This window comes from Agelaius tricolor, unplaced genomic scaffold, assembly GCF_023055355.1.
Source record: "Agelaius tricolor isolate 1412-34295 unplaced genomic scaffold, bAgeTri1.0.p SCAF_68, whole genome shotgun sequence".
NCBI classification, from domain to species: Eukaryota; Metazoa; Chordata; class Aves; order Passeriformes; family Icteridae; genus Agelaius; species Agelaius tricolor.
In genome coordinates, this window is record NW_027269328.1 from 6,388 (window position 1) to 22,008 (window position 15,621).

General features: G+C 42.6%; 1 protein-coding gene across 2 annotated transcripts; it reads right to left on the minus strand.

The window, feature by feature from the left end:
• Nucleotides 1-666: 666 nt before the first annotated feature.
• Nucleotides 667-15,618, minus strand: GPN1 (GPN-loop GTPase 1). Of its 2 annotated transcripts, XM_071417262.1 has the most exons (15): nt 15,381-15,618; nt 15,198-15,291; nt 14,427-14,466; nt 13,243-13,309; nt 12,485-12,522; nt 11,884-11,962; nt 11,689-11,783; nt 9,476-9,521; nt 7,334-7,480; nt 5,165-5,247; nt 4,656-4,695; nt 3,857-3,947; nt 3,309-3,419; nt 2,602-2,711; nt 667-2,500 (listed from the first exon to the last, which is right to left on the minus strand). In XM_071417262.1, exons 1-14 carry the CDS (start codon nt 15,474-15,476, stop codon nt 2,620-2,622), a joined length of 1,119 nt encoding a protein of 372 aa, XP_071273363.1. In that variant the 5' UTR covers nt 15,477-15,618; the 3' UTR covers nt 667-2,500; nt 2,602-2,619. The 2 variants fall into 2 exon arrangements, with proteins under 2 accessions (XP_071273363.1, XP_071273362.1); XM_071417261.1 differs by having other exon boundaries at nt 667-2,711.
• Between the last annotated feature and the right edge of the window lie 3 nt (nt 15,619-15,621).

Here is a 15,621-nt window from a genome sequence, read left to right on the forward strand (position 1 = left end):
AGATGAGCTGGATTTCTCACTGACAGGCACCTCACTTTACTGAAAAAGCTACAAAAGTTACACCAAACTTTCCCAAAGCAGAAATCTTCTGCTCATCCCCTGTACATGTGTGGAGTTTCTCTCCAGAGCAGCGAGCCTGCATTGCAGTTACTCCTCTGGACAGTGAGTGAAAGGACTCTGGGTACACCAATGGCATTTGCTGCTAGGTTCCATTTGACCCGTAATCAATTACTCTTTTTCTTTTGCTAGCTTTAAAATAGGTACCTTGATAAGCACTTTTATGTAATCTACCAGTAGTTCTTCCTTGTTTATACTGTGTAGTGAAGACCTTTTGTCTGTTATCTCCTGTCTGTTCAATAAATACCTGATTTTATGAACTGACCTGATTTGCCATCCTTAGAACTTGCGGACCAGATTTCTTAAATTTAAGCAGTTGCCAAAAATCTGAGGCTAAGGCAGGGCTTGCCTGAAGCTCCCACTTGTTTCATGACATTTTTGGCATAGCTGAAGACAGGATGGCAAACAATTTAGAGAAACAGACAAAAGGCTTAGGAGATCACCTGCAAAGGCACAGTTTTCATATTGAAACTGGTGATCTTTGGCCAGCAGATAACTGGTACAAGTGGGAAAAAATGTAGGAGAAAATAGATGAAAAATGGGGACTGCTGAAAGATAAAAGGGAATAAGTTTATTTGTAATGCACTGGCACTATGTTTAAAGTCTGCATGGCAATGGAGGGAACAGATGACAAAATGGTAATTTGAGAAATGAAATAAAGGAAATAAATTGAATTGGTATTGTGAAATTGTCTCCATGATACCAAAATGACAAATTGAAACAAGAGTTAAAAGAATCCAAGGGAAAGACAAAAACCTGCGAAGAAAATTTAAAATTGACAATACTAAAAAAACCCAGAGATGATCATATCCCAGGAGATGGATTTTGGAATATTTTATGGAATTGTCTGAGTAGCTCTTACCTCTTATATTTACATGATCTATTCATGACAGGTCCAGCCTGTGCTTCAACTTAGTATCACTCTAAGCCCTCAGTCTGCAGTGAAATTGATGTTTTGGGAAGTTCTTACAGCTCTATTTAGTGCTGTAAGGGTTAGGATGATTTTCTGGGAGCAGGCTGTCTGTCCAGACCTGTTTCCTTCCCTCTCCCTCTCCGACTGTCCCTTGGCAAGGCTGAGGTGAGACCAGGATCTGTACAATGTGACTGCCTGTGTCGTCCTGAGGCTGGAGCCATTTGCTATGAGTGCTGATGGAGTGTGAGGTGCTGAAGATGAAAACCCCTTCTTTTCCCCTGAATCCCAGGAGACTGTGCCCATTAGGAGCTCCTCTCTTGGTGGCACTTTAGGGATGCTCCCCAGGGCAGCAGGCAGAGAAACCTGTGATGGGTCAGCATGGGCACAGTCAGGACTCACTGACACAGCTGGAGGTGCTGGGACGAGGTCACCCTTGGGCTACAGTCGCAGGTGAGGTCAGCGTGGTTCCTTGTGAACATTCCATAGGACCATACACAGAATTGTTCCTTGTGAACGTTCCATAGGACCATACACAGAATTCCACCATGGACACAGTGGCCACAGTTCGGAACTTGGTGAAATTGAAGTAAAGTTGAAGGGTTTATCCACTAAGAGAAGTAGTGATTTATAAATTAAAGCAGAGTGGTGATTCCACACTAGCAGTTTGGGATTGGTGCTAGCTAACCTGTGCCAGACTTCCACTCAGAGACCTACCCAGTGAGGCCACCCCTGTGTGGGGAGGAGAAAATCCCAATGATTGAGGGTCCAGACTGCTAAACTGCAAGTGCCTTTACTCCATGAAAAGTAAATATTAGCCAGCCTCTAAGCACTTGTCTGTATTCCAGGTCAGCACACATCTATGGAAATGCCTCTGCTTTAAGTAACCTAGGGATAGATGCAGCCAGTGTATAACCATGTGCACTTCTGTTCTCAGCCAAATCAAGCTGGAGACTTTTTATTACTTTCCTGCGAACTTTCTTTGCTCAGGATTTTCCTGGGAGGCATCTGTACCATGTCTGTACAATGTAATTAAGAAGGATTTGCTGCACATCCATACAGATGGGCTGCAAGCACAGGGAAAAAAATCTCACCTTTAGAACAGTGCTTAAAATGAAATTTCCTTCTGTTATTATCACACATTTGTTAGTACATAAAATATATTTAATAGAAACCAAACCATCAAACAGTGAGTAGATTGATAAAGCTCAGAACAGCATCACTTGTGCCCTGGCTGCAGCAGACACCTGGCTGCACACGTGAATGGAACACGTTCTGGGGACCAGTAAGTGCTGCAGATACTAATGCTGCCTGCCAGAGCTCAACATCTAAGCTCTCAACAGATTGATCTAAGGAATCTGGAGGAAAAGAAACTGCCATCTGATTCCCTCAGCTTCAGGAAGCCACAGTGGCAGATGGCAAACTGCGCAGTCAGTTGGCTCCAAGATCTTTAACTCACATGACCAACAGTTACTGCAGAAAGAGAAATAAAAATCTATCAGAGGAAGCAGTTCACAAATAAAAGTCTTCACTCATGGCTCCGCACAAGTTTCTTTATGCTGTTCCTTCCAAACCTTCTGTTTGTGAAGGTCTCATTCATTCAGGTTGCTTTTTCTCTGGCATTTCATCCGCATGTCTTGCATGAAGTTTCTGAAGGCTGGTTCTTCATGACTCTCCTCAGTCACTGGGGGAAGAAACGACAGTTCAGCACTACTCTACCTCTGTTACTGACAAAAGCTAGAGTCAGGATAGTCAGAACAACATAAAACATCCGTTGGATCTTCAACTACATTCCAGGGTAAAAGAAAGAATTGATCCGAAACACCAGTGGAACAGGAAAAGAATGAAGATTAAGTCTGTGAGCTATAGAAGAGAAAAATCACCCTCTAAGGACTTAGGAGATTGCTCCAAGACCATAGTCACAGCAAAAGCCACAGCCAGGGGCAGAAACTGTAAGGTGAAGGAGCTGATAGAACAGCTGGGCATTGATCAGGTTCAGAGGTCACTGCATGCCTCAAGCCTAATGAGCTCTCTGGTTTATGTGTGCTATACACCTATCAATTACTTACACAGAAAACTTACAATTGAACTCTCACAGAGGCTGGAGAGTGATGGGACTGACCAAACATTGCAGCTGGGCTTCTGCTATGGATTCTGACACATGCATTTAGGTGACTGAGTGTGTGCTTGTTTTCTAGGCTCTCTTTAGAGGCCACCCAGGTAATGAAATACAGAGGGCATTTCCTGACTGCATGGGCAGTTTCAGGCCTCATTCCCTTACCTTCATGGTCAATGTCGTCAGTATCACTCTCCCTCTCTTCTTCCTCTTCATTGAGAGTTCCTCGTGTAAGGATTAGCTCAGAGGGACCCATTGCAGAAGCATCATCAGGTCCTTGAGGGGAAAAGAAATGGTTGTACACAAACCAGCTTGCTAAAGGTAAGGTATTGTTAACATTGACAGCTTTTATCCGCACATAAACACAACAATTAACACCTATTCTGGATCATGGTCCCAAAGACAGAGGACAGACTCCATCAGCACGTACCTGTAAGGAACAGTGCAGCCAACAGAACAGCTCTCCCATATTCTAATCTGTTTCATCTTTTCTAAAGTCCCTCATTATTTTTACTGTTTGTTGCTTTAGCTGCACTGCAGGGTTTCCTGCATATTTAGGAATACCTAAATGTGGCCAATCCCACAGGAACTAAAGCCCCATTGCTCTAACATGGAGCTGCTTTCACCCTTTTGCTGTGGGAACAGAGAAGCACTTCTCAACACAAACTCTTCAGAAAACCCCTGCAGTGAACTCAATGTTCCTGGTGAGGTACCTGCCAGGGTGCTGCTCTGCATACACACACTGCCCATGTCCTTCCACAAGTGCTCCAGCTGCTCTCTCTTTTGTTTCTCCTGAGCTTCCTCCTGTGGATAAAGTATTACATGTGGATTCTGAGAACATTTTAAATATCAGTAGGAAAGTAACCTCACCCAAACCCAGCATCTGCCCCCAGCCAGAGTGCAAGTCACTGAGCAGATCTCACATTACAACTAAGGTTACACAGAACTTTTGACCAAACACAGACAGCACCCTCCAGTATGGCAGACTTCTAGAACATTTTCAGAAACATCAGGAAGCCAAGCTCAGTGCAGCTGTGCCTGCAGAGAACTATCCTTTGGGCAGCCAGGACTCAAAATGAGCAGAGCTACTGATTCTGGCACTGCAGATCAGTCTCTGTTACTGTTTAAGTGAAACCAGTACACTTTACTGGTAGGAAGATACAAGGACAGCCTCGACAAATCACTTGAGAATTTATTTTCAAGAACTTTCTATCCTTCTGAATGGAAGATACAAAACTATTTCCCAACCATTTTCTCACAATTAGCTTAAATACTAGCACTAAAGCAGCAAACAATATGTGTTTTATAAAACATCTTTATTCTTGTAAAGACATGTTCCATCACATCTAGGGAAAACAAGCAGAAAGCAGATTTCTTCAGGACAGGGGTTTTTCCCACACCGAGTATGACTAGTAAATGAAATGTCAGACCCACTCAACATAAAGGCACTTGTGTGCATTAAAGTGACCTCAAGATACTCTGTCCAGGCATACAACAGCCAAAACCACTTACCAGTGTTTTTCTCAGGCGTTCATATTCTGGACGATACTCTCTGAAAAGATAGAGTGCATTCAGTCTGAATCAACACATGACTTATATTAAATAAGGATCATCTCAGAGACTTCCTTCTACCCCAGAAAAAGTTTTCTCAAGGCTTTCATGTTTGAGAGACATTTCAGAAGGACTAACAGTACTTTTTATCCAGATTGGATTCTGAAACCAATGGATGCAAAATAAGTGAACATATTTAATTGAAACAGCAAGAGTTCAAACCTTGATTGTTGTACAGAATTAGAGAAAGATATTCCTTCACATATTTGATGGCACAGATAGCTTTTGCTTTTTCACTGAACAGCAAACACAAAAATTCACCTCTGAATAGTTCATTTACACTGCCACTTTCTATGCTGATGCTTGAAACCCTAAACTACCTTGGCTAAGGAAGGCGTAGAGTCCTTCAAATCAAAGGAGCTACAAATCAGAACCTTCAGAAGTGTTCCCTGGGCTGACTGTGGCCTTACCGCTCGTATTCATCCACAGCTTTAGAAAGCTGGGTAAAAAACTCCTCCAGTCCTGTGCCGAGCACCGCAGAAACACCAACCACCTGCAAGAGAAACCACACACAACTGCAGAGAAACTGAACCAGTCTCTAACAAAAAACCAAAACCACTAACAAATGATTATCAGTCTAAACCCAACAATAGCCATTTAATCACAGTAGTGGCACAAGAATGTGCTGTACCACTTCTGCTTCTCTCCATCCTGCTTTCAAACTCCTTGTCCACTTGCTGTTCGTGTTTGTTACCTCTGTCTTTTGGGTGGTGCTGGTTTTCTGCTTGGTGAGTTGTTGCAGTATTTTTGGGGGGTGTTTTGGTTTTTTGACAAGTTGGGCATTTCAAGAGACAGTCAGGTCTTTCTGTCACTTACTTGTTTACTGTTAATAATCCAATCTGTTAATACTGTTAATCTGTTAATACTGTTAATAATCCAATCTGTTAATACTGCTAATAATCCAATAGGGTTATAAGTAGTTAGTATGTATCAGTGTACTAGAAGTAGCAAAATCAACAGCTGACCTTCTGGCTCTGAAATTACAAATAATACTTTGTATTTAGCCACATCACACTTGGCCACGCAGTCCAACCCCAGAAGTGTGGGGTGGAGAATTCCATCAGTTACTGCAGCAATACATTCAACGTGCACATCTCCTTCCTAACTTGGGCTTGTCTATAATTACACATCTGGCCATTTGTTCTGTCTGTGGTAAATCAGCTATCTAAAAATACATTTCATTAGCGCTATTACTAGCCAGAATCGATCATCTTCTAACAAAAATTCTTCCTCTTGTTTGAAAGCAAGACAGTCTCAACTACTCACTACCAAATGGAAGACTTTTTGCAATACAGCCTTGCACTTGGTCATTAATACAGCAAACGTGAGACAGCTCTCCAAAGGATTTTAAGTATCACTATATGCTGACATATGTTAATATTTCTACTTCCCCTGCATTGAAGCATAAGCTGCAGTCTGTGCTACAATCACCACATGACCTGCTCTCCAGTCATGCAGAGAAATAGGACCTAATTAACAAATAAAGAACACGGAGTACTTAATTCTGTAAATGGCATCACTACAATCCTCTCTGAAATTCTGTATATTGTTCCACATAGAACATGTACATCTGGCTACATTATTATTATTATTATTACTATTATTATTATTATTATTATTATTATTATTATTATTATTATTATTATTATTATTATTATCTTTGTGAATAGAATCACTTATTTTCATTGTCTTTCTTTTAATACCCATAAAGCCAAGAAAGCTTGCTTTTCCTTTAGTAAAAGCTAATGACAAACACAATTAGCTGAAACCTTTTGCACAGACTATGGGAATAGTAACAGCCTCCGATGCACAGGGTTTCCTGAGGAACTGGATTACTTTGTCTTCTCAAAACCTGGTTAAGTGAGAAAAAAACCCCAACTTCTTTTTGCCCAAGAAAATATGGAGGGGCAGGGGGGAGAGGGTGTTTGTTTGGGTTTGAGATTCTTTCCATTCTTCCTGCGTACTAAATTGCACAACTGCACTGGACACTTTCTGAACAAGGAAAATTACCTCAGACAGGAAATGCTGCAACAAAGAATGCTGCCTCTCACCAGCCTATCTTCTCATGATTAATCACAACATTGAATTATTCAGGGCTGCCACTCAGCCTGACAAGTTACTGAAGTTACTGTGTTCAAATTAGTAAATCCTCAACATGGCTCATCAAGAGACTACAGTTCAAAAGGGCAGTGCAAAGACCCTTTACAGAAGGACAGAATGGGTAGGACTGGGTGATACATCTGGAGATAATCTAGTCCAACTTCTCTGCCCAAAAAGCAGGATTAACTAGAACAGGTTGCCTCATAACTTGGTCTGTCTCCAAGGTTGGAGACTTCACAATTTCTCTGCACTGTCTGTTTCAGTGCTCAATCAGTAAAAATTAAGTCATTTTTTCCTCTTCTGCTCAAACATAGTTTCCTGTATTTCACTTTGTGTCTATTGCCTCTTTTCCTTTCCCTGAGCACCAGTGATCAGTCTGCCTTTTGACTTCCTCACACTCTACTCCCACCCTACATCAAAAACATTATTCTCTTCTCCAGGCTTTGATGAGAGGTAATAAACAAAAACAAGATTCTTACCTTCAGTGAGCTGTAAAATTCATCCAATACTAAACTCATGGAACGAGTCAGGTTACTGACATAGGAGGTCTCTTGATTCAGGGCATCCTGAAAAGTCTCAAAGTCCTGCATCCATTCTACCGCGAAACTGTGGTCGATTATGTCAGTCTGGAAGGAGAAGGGAAAATATTCACCAGTAATAATCTTAGCCGTAGGCTGTTAAGTGGACAAATATAAAAAAATCCATGTTAAGCTTATTTTCAAAATGTTAATCTTTTCAAAATACTCAGCCCTGGTCTGAAGTTTCGCAAGTTCTGTTTTTATCAAATCAACTACATGAATATCTGAAAGAAGACAAACAACCGCTCAGGTTTAAGAAGGCAATGACTGTTAAGGGAACAATCACAGATCTAAAGCCTTCTACGACTTACTGCAAAGGAGCATTCAAACACTGCACGCTATATAATAAAGCTTACAGTGTAAATAGCAGATTGTATGATTGAGGCCAGGCAGGAGCAGCCCCCACTGAAATCCCAAGCTTTCCAATTGCCTGGGAGCTGGGGGAGCTGGTGCCCCTTCCATGCTGGGCAGCAGCCCAGTGATGGGGGCTCTGTAATGCCAGCTGTGCTCCCACCCAAGGAGCTTACAACCCAAACTCAGGGCACAACAATGGACACAAACAGGTGAGATGGCTCCACAGTTTTACATGGACTCATGTGCAAACAGTCTATTCAAAAGTTTCATCAAAATCTTGCCACAGGCATATCCACCCTCAGCACAACATGAGGTGCCTAAAACTCTGGTATGTTTCATTTCCCTGCACCAGTGGGAAGGAGAAAGATGAAGTATTGCCTAGCATTACTCACAAGATTTAAGACAGAACTGAATCCCCCAAGAGTGAAAGCCTGAGTACTTCAAATTCTATAAATAAAATAAAATAATCTCTACAAATTGTGGTTTTTTTCCCTCTGCACATGGGAAAATTAAAAATTTTATTTAAAAAATAAAATCTTAAAATTCTAAAATCTGCACATCAATAACTTGCCTAGGATTCTTCAATTGTAATCAAGAGTCAATTTAAAAAAGCTAAACTTAATTACATTTTGTTAAAAATTCTTAAAATGCTGTTGCCTTTACTCTTTAGCAAAGGCAAACGTTAAATTAAAATGAGGTTTGAAGTTACGAATCCTGCGCCTCAGGCCTACCTTTCCTAACGATCAAGTCCCACTTTTAGTCTTTCAAAAGGAGTATTTTCTTAAGAGAGAATGATTTTCCTACCTTGTGCCTTTTTCTAGGGGAAAAAAAAACCCCAAAATCTTAGAAGCTTATCTAAAATTACTGTCTAGAGCTAGAGAGAAAACAGATACAAAACCTTGCTCAGTAAGCAAGCAGGTCCCAAAAGAGGGTTTGGGTCACTGGGCAGACAGGTGGAGCCGGGGCACAGCAGACACTAAAATGGCACAGGAAAGGCATGGATGTGGGAGCTCTGTGTGTGTGCAGAGAGCCTGCTGTGCTGGGGATACAAACACAAATGATATCTGTGGGCAGCAGCACCCACACCAAAAATCTAACGGCATCCTTTCAATACCTGAAATGATTATGTTTGATTATGTTTTGAGCCGTTAAACTCAGAAGCACTCCTTTAGGACTGCAAGTGCCCTACATGGCAGTGGGTGTGTATCTCCAGACTGGCTTCCTCCTCCCAGCAAACACTGGATCAAACAAACACCTTCTGCTGAGTTTTGCCTGGTGCAGTGCGTGGGACTCCCTTCCTCAGAACATGCAGGGGTTACACCACTCCCACTGTGGGTCACTAGCCTGCTGCTGGGTAGAAACAGGAACAAAGCCAAATTCCATGTGGAAAGAGGGTGTGTAAGAGCAACTCCCTCATCTCCTCCCTCTTACCTTACAGGGTTAAGTGTCCCTGTAGCCCAGGCTTAAGGTCCCAAACGTGCTTCAAAGTGATGGTGTTCTGTTTTGGGTGCAACTGCCCATCCCTGGTTATTCTTGTGCCTCCTTTAGATTTGGTTGTCAGCCTGCAGCCCCCTCCCAGTCTCTCTTTTATAGAAAAACCTATTATTGTGGTAAAACAAAGACACCACACCAAAGAAGCTGAGCAGAACAATGTCCGACTAAGAAATGGAAATCAGAGCTTTGACTTACTTTGTTCATAACTATGATGAAAGGTAGCTTTGTCTTGTACAGGATACTGGACAGGGAGACACAAAATGAAAGTTTAACATCAATTTAAAACTCACTAGAATAGAAAGCATGTTAAGCATAAGGCAGACAAGACTTATGCAAGACTGAATACATTTGACATCAAAAGAAAATTATTTTCCTCTGCAGCAATCAGAATGTAATTTTCACCCAGGTCCTGCTTACAATCATTGAGCAAATATGCTTCCCCAAGATGTAAGCACACATCTGTGAGGCAGAAAATCTCTGACACACACAGTTGATTTTGGTCACCATTATCTATGTCTCTCAGATCCCAGTTTTTAATTACATTTGCATTTGACTCAGACCTCAGGTTCTGAGAGATCGTGAACTGAGCAATGAATTCAAATACCACAGAACAAAAAAAAAGAAAAACTACCTCAACACAAGAGCTCACACACTTATTGCACTGTATACGTGTTCACCTTTTGCTCAAACTAACGTCAGAAAAAGCAGCATGCAGTAAGACATATTTTGCACACTGTTATAGTGATACAGCTCCTGATCTTGATACAAGGATTGCAAGGGTTTTTGAAAACCTTTTACCAACATTTACCATGAATTATCACAGCTTTAGCTATGCTGATCATTCTATAGGTATTTAGTCCCTGATTTAACATGAAAGAAAAGAGATACATTCATGTATGAGAAAGAACACAATAAAACAAGCTCTCGTTGCTATGCTGAACTCAAAACAAATCTTGAAAAATCTCTTGAAGTATCAATAACATTAAAAAACAGAATAAGAAACTATGTGTTTACAAGAAGAAACTTAAACTAGACTATCTTGATACTTCTTAGATAAATGTGTTTATAAGCAACAGGCAATGTTAAACTTTTGTAACCAGCATCCACCACACCAAGGTCTCAGGAATTATTTAATGCTTTCAGTGGGAGTTTTGAGCCAATGACCTCCCTATGTCCATTGGCACCTAATTTATTCTGCTTTTTCAATGAGAAAGTCACTAAGGGAATAACCAAGGCAGTAGATGAAGTGGATCTGAGACACCCTGGCCTGCACAAAGAGCAGTGTGGGCAGCAGGGTGAGCAAGGTGAGTCTCCCTTTTCCCTCTGTTCCATCCCACCTGCACAAAGAGCAGCATGGGCAGCAGGGTGAGCAAGGTGAGTCTCCCTTTTCCCTCTGTTCCCATCCCACCTGCACCAAGAGCAGCGTGGGCAGCAGGGTGAGTAAGGTGAGTGTCCCTTTTCACTCTGTTCCATCCCACCTGGAGCTCTGCACCCAGCTCTGCAAATCAGGGTACAACAAAGACGTGCAGTGGTACAGTGGGCCCACAGGAGGCCATGGAAACCATCAGAGCACTCTCCTATGGAGACAGCCCAGAGAGTTGGGATTGTTCAGCCTGGAAAAGGCTTCAGGGAAGCTTCATTGCAGCTTTCCAGTATACAAAGAGGTTTATAAGAAAAATGGAGAGTGACTTTTTACCAAGGCTGTCACAGACAACTTTTATGAAAAATCCTTTCCTTAGGATTTTTCCTCCTGAGAAGCTGAGAGGCCTCAGGAACAAAATGTAAACATTGTTTATCTGCTGCTGTGGAATGCAACAGGTGGATCTGTGATTGGTCTCATGTGGTTGTTTCTAATTAATGGCCAATCACAGCCCAGTTGGCTCGGACACAGAGCCTGAGCCACAAACCTTTGTTATCATTCCTTTTCTATTCTTAGCTAGCCTTCTGATTAAACCTTTTCTTCTATCATTTTAGTATAGTTTTATTGTAATATATATTATAAAATAATAAATCAACCCTTCTGAAACATGGAGTCAGATCCTCATCTCTTCCCTCATCCAAGAACCCCTGTGAACACGGTCACACTAGGCTTCTAGGGACAGGACAAAGGATAATGATTTGAAGCTGAAAGAGACATGCTGACAAAATTTTTCATGATGACAGCAGAGAGATATTGGAGCACACTGCACAGGGAAGCTGTGGTTCCCCATCCCTGGAAGTGTCCAAGGCCAGGCTGGATGGACCAACGTGGTCTAGGGGAAGGTGTCCCTGCCCACGGAAGAGAGCATGGACTAGATGGCCTTGAAAGGTCCCTTTAAACCCAAACTATTCCATGATTCCCCTCAAAAGTAACTATTAAAGAGACACAGCAATTGAAGCAGATGGGCTGCATTTCCAGCCTTTCTTACCTGCAGGCATAGAGCATGTTGGACATAAAGGTGATGGGGTTGGTACTGCGAGAGGTGTCCATCACATAGACAACAACGGAAGGGAAGGAGGAGGCCTGGGAACACCAAGTCAGGGATAGTTCAGTTAGAAACTCACTGCTCAACAGCCAGGTCACTCAAACAGCTTCACTGTCCAGCCATGCCAAAAGCACTTACCAAGGCCTCAGTTATGATGGTTCCTGATGCTGACCAAGTAAATACCTCGATTTGCCCTGGTGTGTCAATAATAACATACCTGGTAAGAAGTTAGCCCCAAACAACAATAAGGAAAAATTAGTTAAGCACAAGGTCCTATTCTGACTAGATTATTACCAGCATACAATGGCAACTGACATGATTATTCTAGAACAGATGAGAAAAGCTTCTCCCAAACACTAATGAGATTTATGGGCATGCCTGAAAATCTCCGGTGTGAATTTTGTAACTAAGAAGCATGTAATCTCATGAGCTGAAGGCATCAATTTGCCAGACAGTTAGTGCAAAATCTTAAAAAAAAGAATTAATTGCTGCATATTTGAACAGTGTGTGAGAGAAAATGATAGTCTAATGGAAGACAAGAAAAGCAGAACTGTAATAAGCAGGCTTTATTTTTATGTATGCAAAGAAAATCTAATTTATCCATTCTATAACCTTTTCCACATTAAATTTATAACAAGGCTGAAAAAGCCAACTAGAAAGCATTCAGAGAAGTCTTTTAGAATTTTGCAATTTTCCCACAATGATCTCAGAAAAGCACAACTCTGTAGAATGTACTCACTTAGATGCATTTTGTCTTTTTTCAATAAACTTCATCACCTGATTGAAAAAGCAGAAGTATATTTTGTATTTCACAACAGGAAACTTTCATCTTCCTTTCATAGCAGAAACTACATTAACTTACACAACTGCAGGTGAATATCAAAAGTCTTTATGCTTTTCAGAGTGTGAAAATGCCTTAATAAGGAAGGGTGAAAAATGCTCAGATCCTGCATATGTCAAAGACAATCTTGATTTTGTGTGTGTTCTAGTTTCTAGTACCTGGCTAAAGAAATTAGTGCCTGACTAAAGGCAATTGTTCCATCCTCTTCACCAAGAGATCATCTCAACATCTGACAGCAGCCCCCAGCCCAGAGCTGATTTAGTGGTTGATTTAGGAGGGCTCTCAATTATCAAACAGCCCCAGGAAAATTTAACAGGTTTCCAGAAGTGAGCTTCCCTACTCCTAAACCAGAGCATCCACATGAAAGATTTTACAGGAAACACTCTGCAGCAAGAGTCCTGTACAAAGACTGAAGAATGTTCTGGACCTGTGGCTTCTTCATTTTACTTTAAAACAAACTGAAAGCCTGAAATCTCTCATATGAAAGCTAATGTGCTCTGACAGCATTGTAGAATATATAGTTCTGTATGGAGAATAACTCCCCAGAAATATGAGAAGGCCAACCAAACACAGTGCAGTGCCCTCGAGACTGGACACACACAAAACCCCCAAATCCAGCACTCATCATGGAGCAGCACACAGAAACCACCTCGTACCTGGTCAAATCTTGTGGCAAAGAGATTGAGAGAGGTCACTATTCCGCCGTTTGGGCCCAGCCCATATCTGATGCTCCATTCAGGAAAGCAGATGGTTACACAGAGCCCAGAGGTCATCTTTGTCACCTCTGACAACAGATGCACTCTGGATACCCTGAGATCAAGGGACAAGATCCCCAATACACGATTAATACACATCTATAAGTCATTCAGCACGGTAACAAATACTCTCTTACCCAAACACGTGCGACTGGCAGAGGAAGAGGGGCTACGTGGCTTCCCCTTGCCATTTGTGCTTTAACTGCACAAGAACCAGCACTGACTCATAACACACTGTCTTCTCTATCACTGCTCTCAACATCCAGACATCCTCCTCAGGCCCTTATTAACAAGGCACAACAATCTGGATAACAGATGCAGTGAAGCAAATAATGCACTTACATATTAATTTGAAACTTATATTTAGGATGCTCTGCTGGTAACCCCAAATCAAACAACAGCCAAAATCAAGAATCCTATCCCCCACCACCTTTATTCTTGTTTAAAATATTAAATTTAAGAGTCATACTTGCAAGTCAAAACCAAAGACTGTATTGTCTCCATCTGCACAAGCTATTACATAAGAGACCAAGGACCTCCACAGCCCTCTGGAAGTGCAGCCACTTTAGCACAATGTCACTGCACTACAGTCAGCAACACTGAGCAAAAGCAAACACTCCCATGTCTCTGAGATTCAGAAAGACAACAGTCCTTTGGTTATGGCCAAATGGAAAAATTGTTTTCTCCATCTACTACAGGCAAGTAGGAATTTCCATATTTGTTTATGAAAAATAAAATTAGACTAGTTAAAATATGGGGAAAAGGCTGCTGGCTTCCCCAAAACCAAAAAACAAAATAAAATTAAACAAAAGGGCAGAGTCCCTATTGCTTGTAAAAATTTACTGTTAGGCAAAATCATTTTTAGCACAGGAGAAAACCACCTAAGTGCCAAATCTTGTAGAACACACATTCCTAATATCACATGCAAGAAATACACAGTCAAAACTCTTGATCTTCAGGCAACACTCTGCATTACTGCAATCCCCCCCAACACTTCCTGCCCCTTGACCACAGTGTTCACGCAACAGATTATTTTCAAAAACTTGAAATTTCAAATATCACTATTCAGACAAAAAAAAGGATACTGCTTCATGACTTCTTTATACTTCACGGTGTCCCTGATATCTAGGGGAGAAAGACATGTAAGCAGTTTTCCAACCCCCTGCTGGTCACCATCAGCTAACAAAGTACATCCACCACATCTCCACCTATGTTCTTAGAGATCCAGCACTGGAACAGAGACTCCAGCCATTCCTCTGACAGCAGCGAAACAACTCACACCCCCACACTGTCTTTCTTATCTTTGGGAAGGCTGACTGGCATCCTTCACAGAGGGTAAGAGACAGGATTGTCACAAAACTAGGGACTGGTATGTTCTTTGGAACAGCTAAACATAAGACCTGTTCTACTGCTAAAATGCTTTCTCTAAAATTCACGTGTTTTAAAGTGCTTTAAAGCTCTTTGTTGTTAGCATATTTGTATGTAGGGGACCAGACCAAATCTGCTAATCCTTTCATTACTGACAAAAAAAAAGCCTCCAGAGCCAAAACACCTCCAGTCACACCAGATGACATAAAAAACGTACAAACGCATTGGAAGAATAGCTTTGGTTCTAAAAATACCCATATTAACCACTGTTTGGAGAAAAGACCTATAATTTTAACAAATAGTCCTCAAGTCGTTTTATTAAAACTCTTAAGGGAACACAAGCAGCCCAGCTTGTATTCTCTCACGTGGAACACATGAAAAGGCTCCCGCGGAACACACGAGAAGACTCTCCGCGAACGGGCTCGGGCTCTGTTCAAGGCCCCGCTCCCTCCCGGCGGATCCCCGGTCCCCCGTCCCGCAGCGCTCACCGATGTTGGCGGGGAAGGGCAGGCTGTGCACGGCAGGGTCCAGGTTGATCACGTACGGAGGGCAGCGCTGCCCGTGCAGGTGGGCAGCCAGGCGCTGCAGAGACACGGGGAGGCGTCAGCCCCGCTGGGCACGGCCAGCCCCAGGGGCTGACGCGACCCCTCGCGACTCCCGCAGCCTCTCACCTGCACAAAGGTGGTTTTTCCGGAGCCGGCCATGCCCAGCACCAGCACACACACCGGGGCAGCTCCCACGGGAGCGGCTCCCGCCGCCGCGGCCATGTTCCCAGAACCCCCTTGTCCTTCCGGGGCGGGGGCGGCCGCGGCCCCGACGTAACGCGCGCGGGCCCGGTTGTGGCCCCGCTGCCGCCCGGACGCTCCGCGGGCCCCCGCGGCCTCCCTGCACTGCTCGGAACGGCGCGGCCCC

Coding starts and splice junctions, on each gene's coding strand:
- GPN1 (XM_071417262.1), bottom strand. CDS start 15,476: ATGGCCGCGGCGGCGGGAGCCGCTCCCGTGGGAGCTGCCCCGGTGTGT. Junction 13,310..14,426: donor TATAAAGAAGTCATGAAGCA/GTATCCTTTTTT, acceptor ATGGAGCATCAG/ATATGGGCTGGGCCCAAACG. Junction 3,948..4,655: donor AACGCCTGAGAAAAACACTG/GTAAGTGGTTTT, acceptor CTTTATCCACAG/GAGGAAGCTCAGGAGAAACA.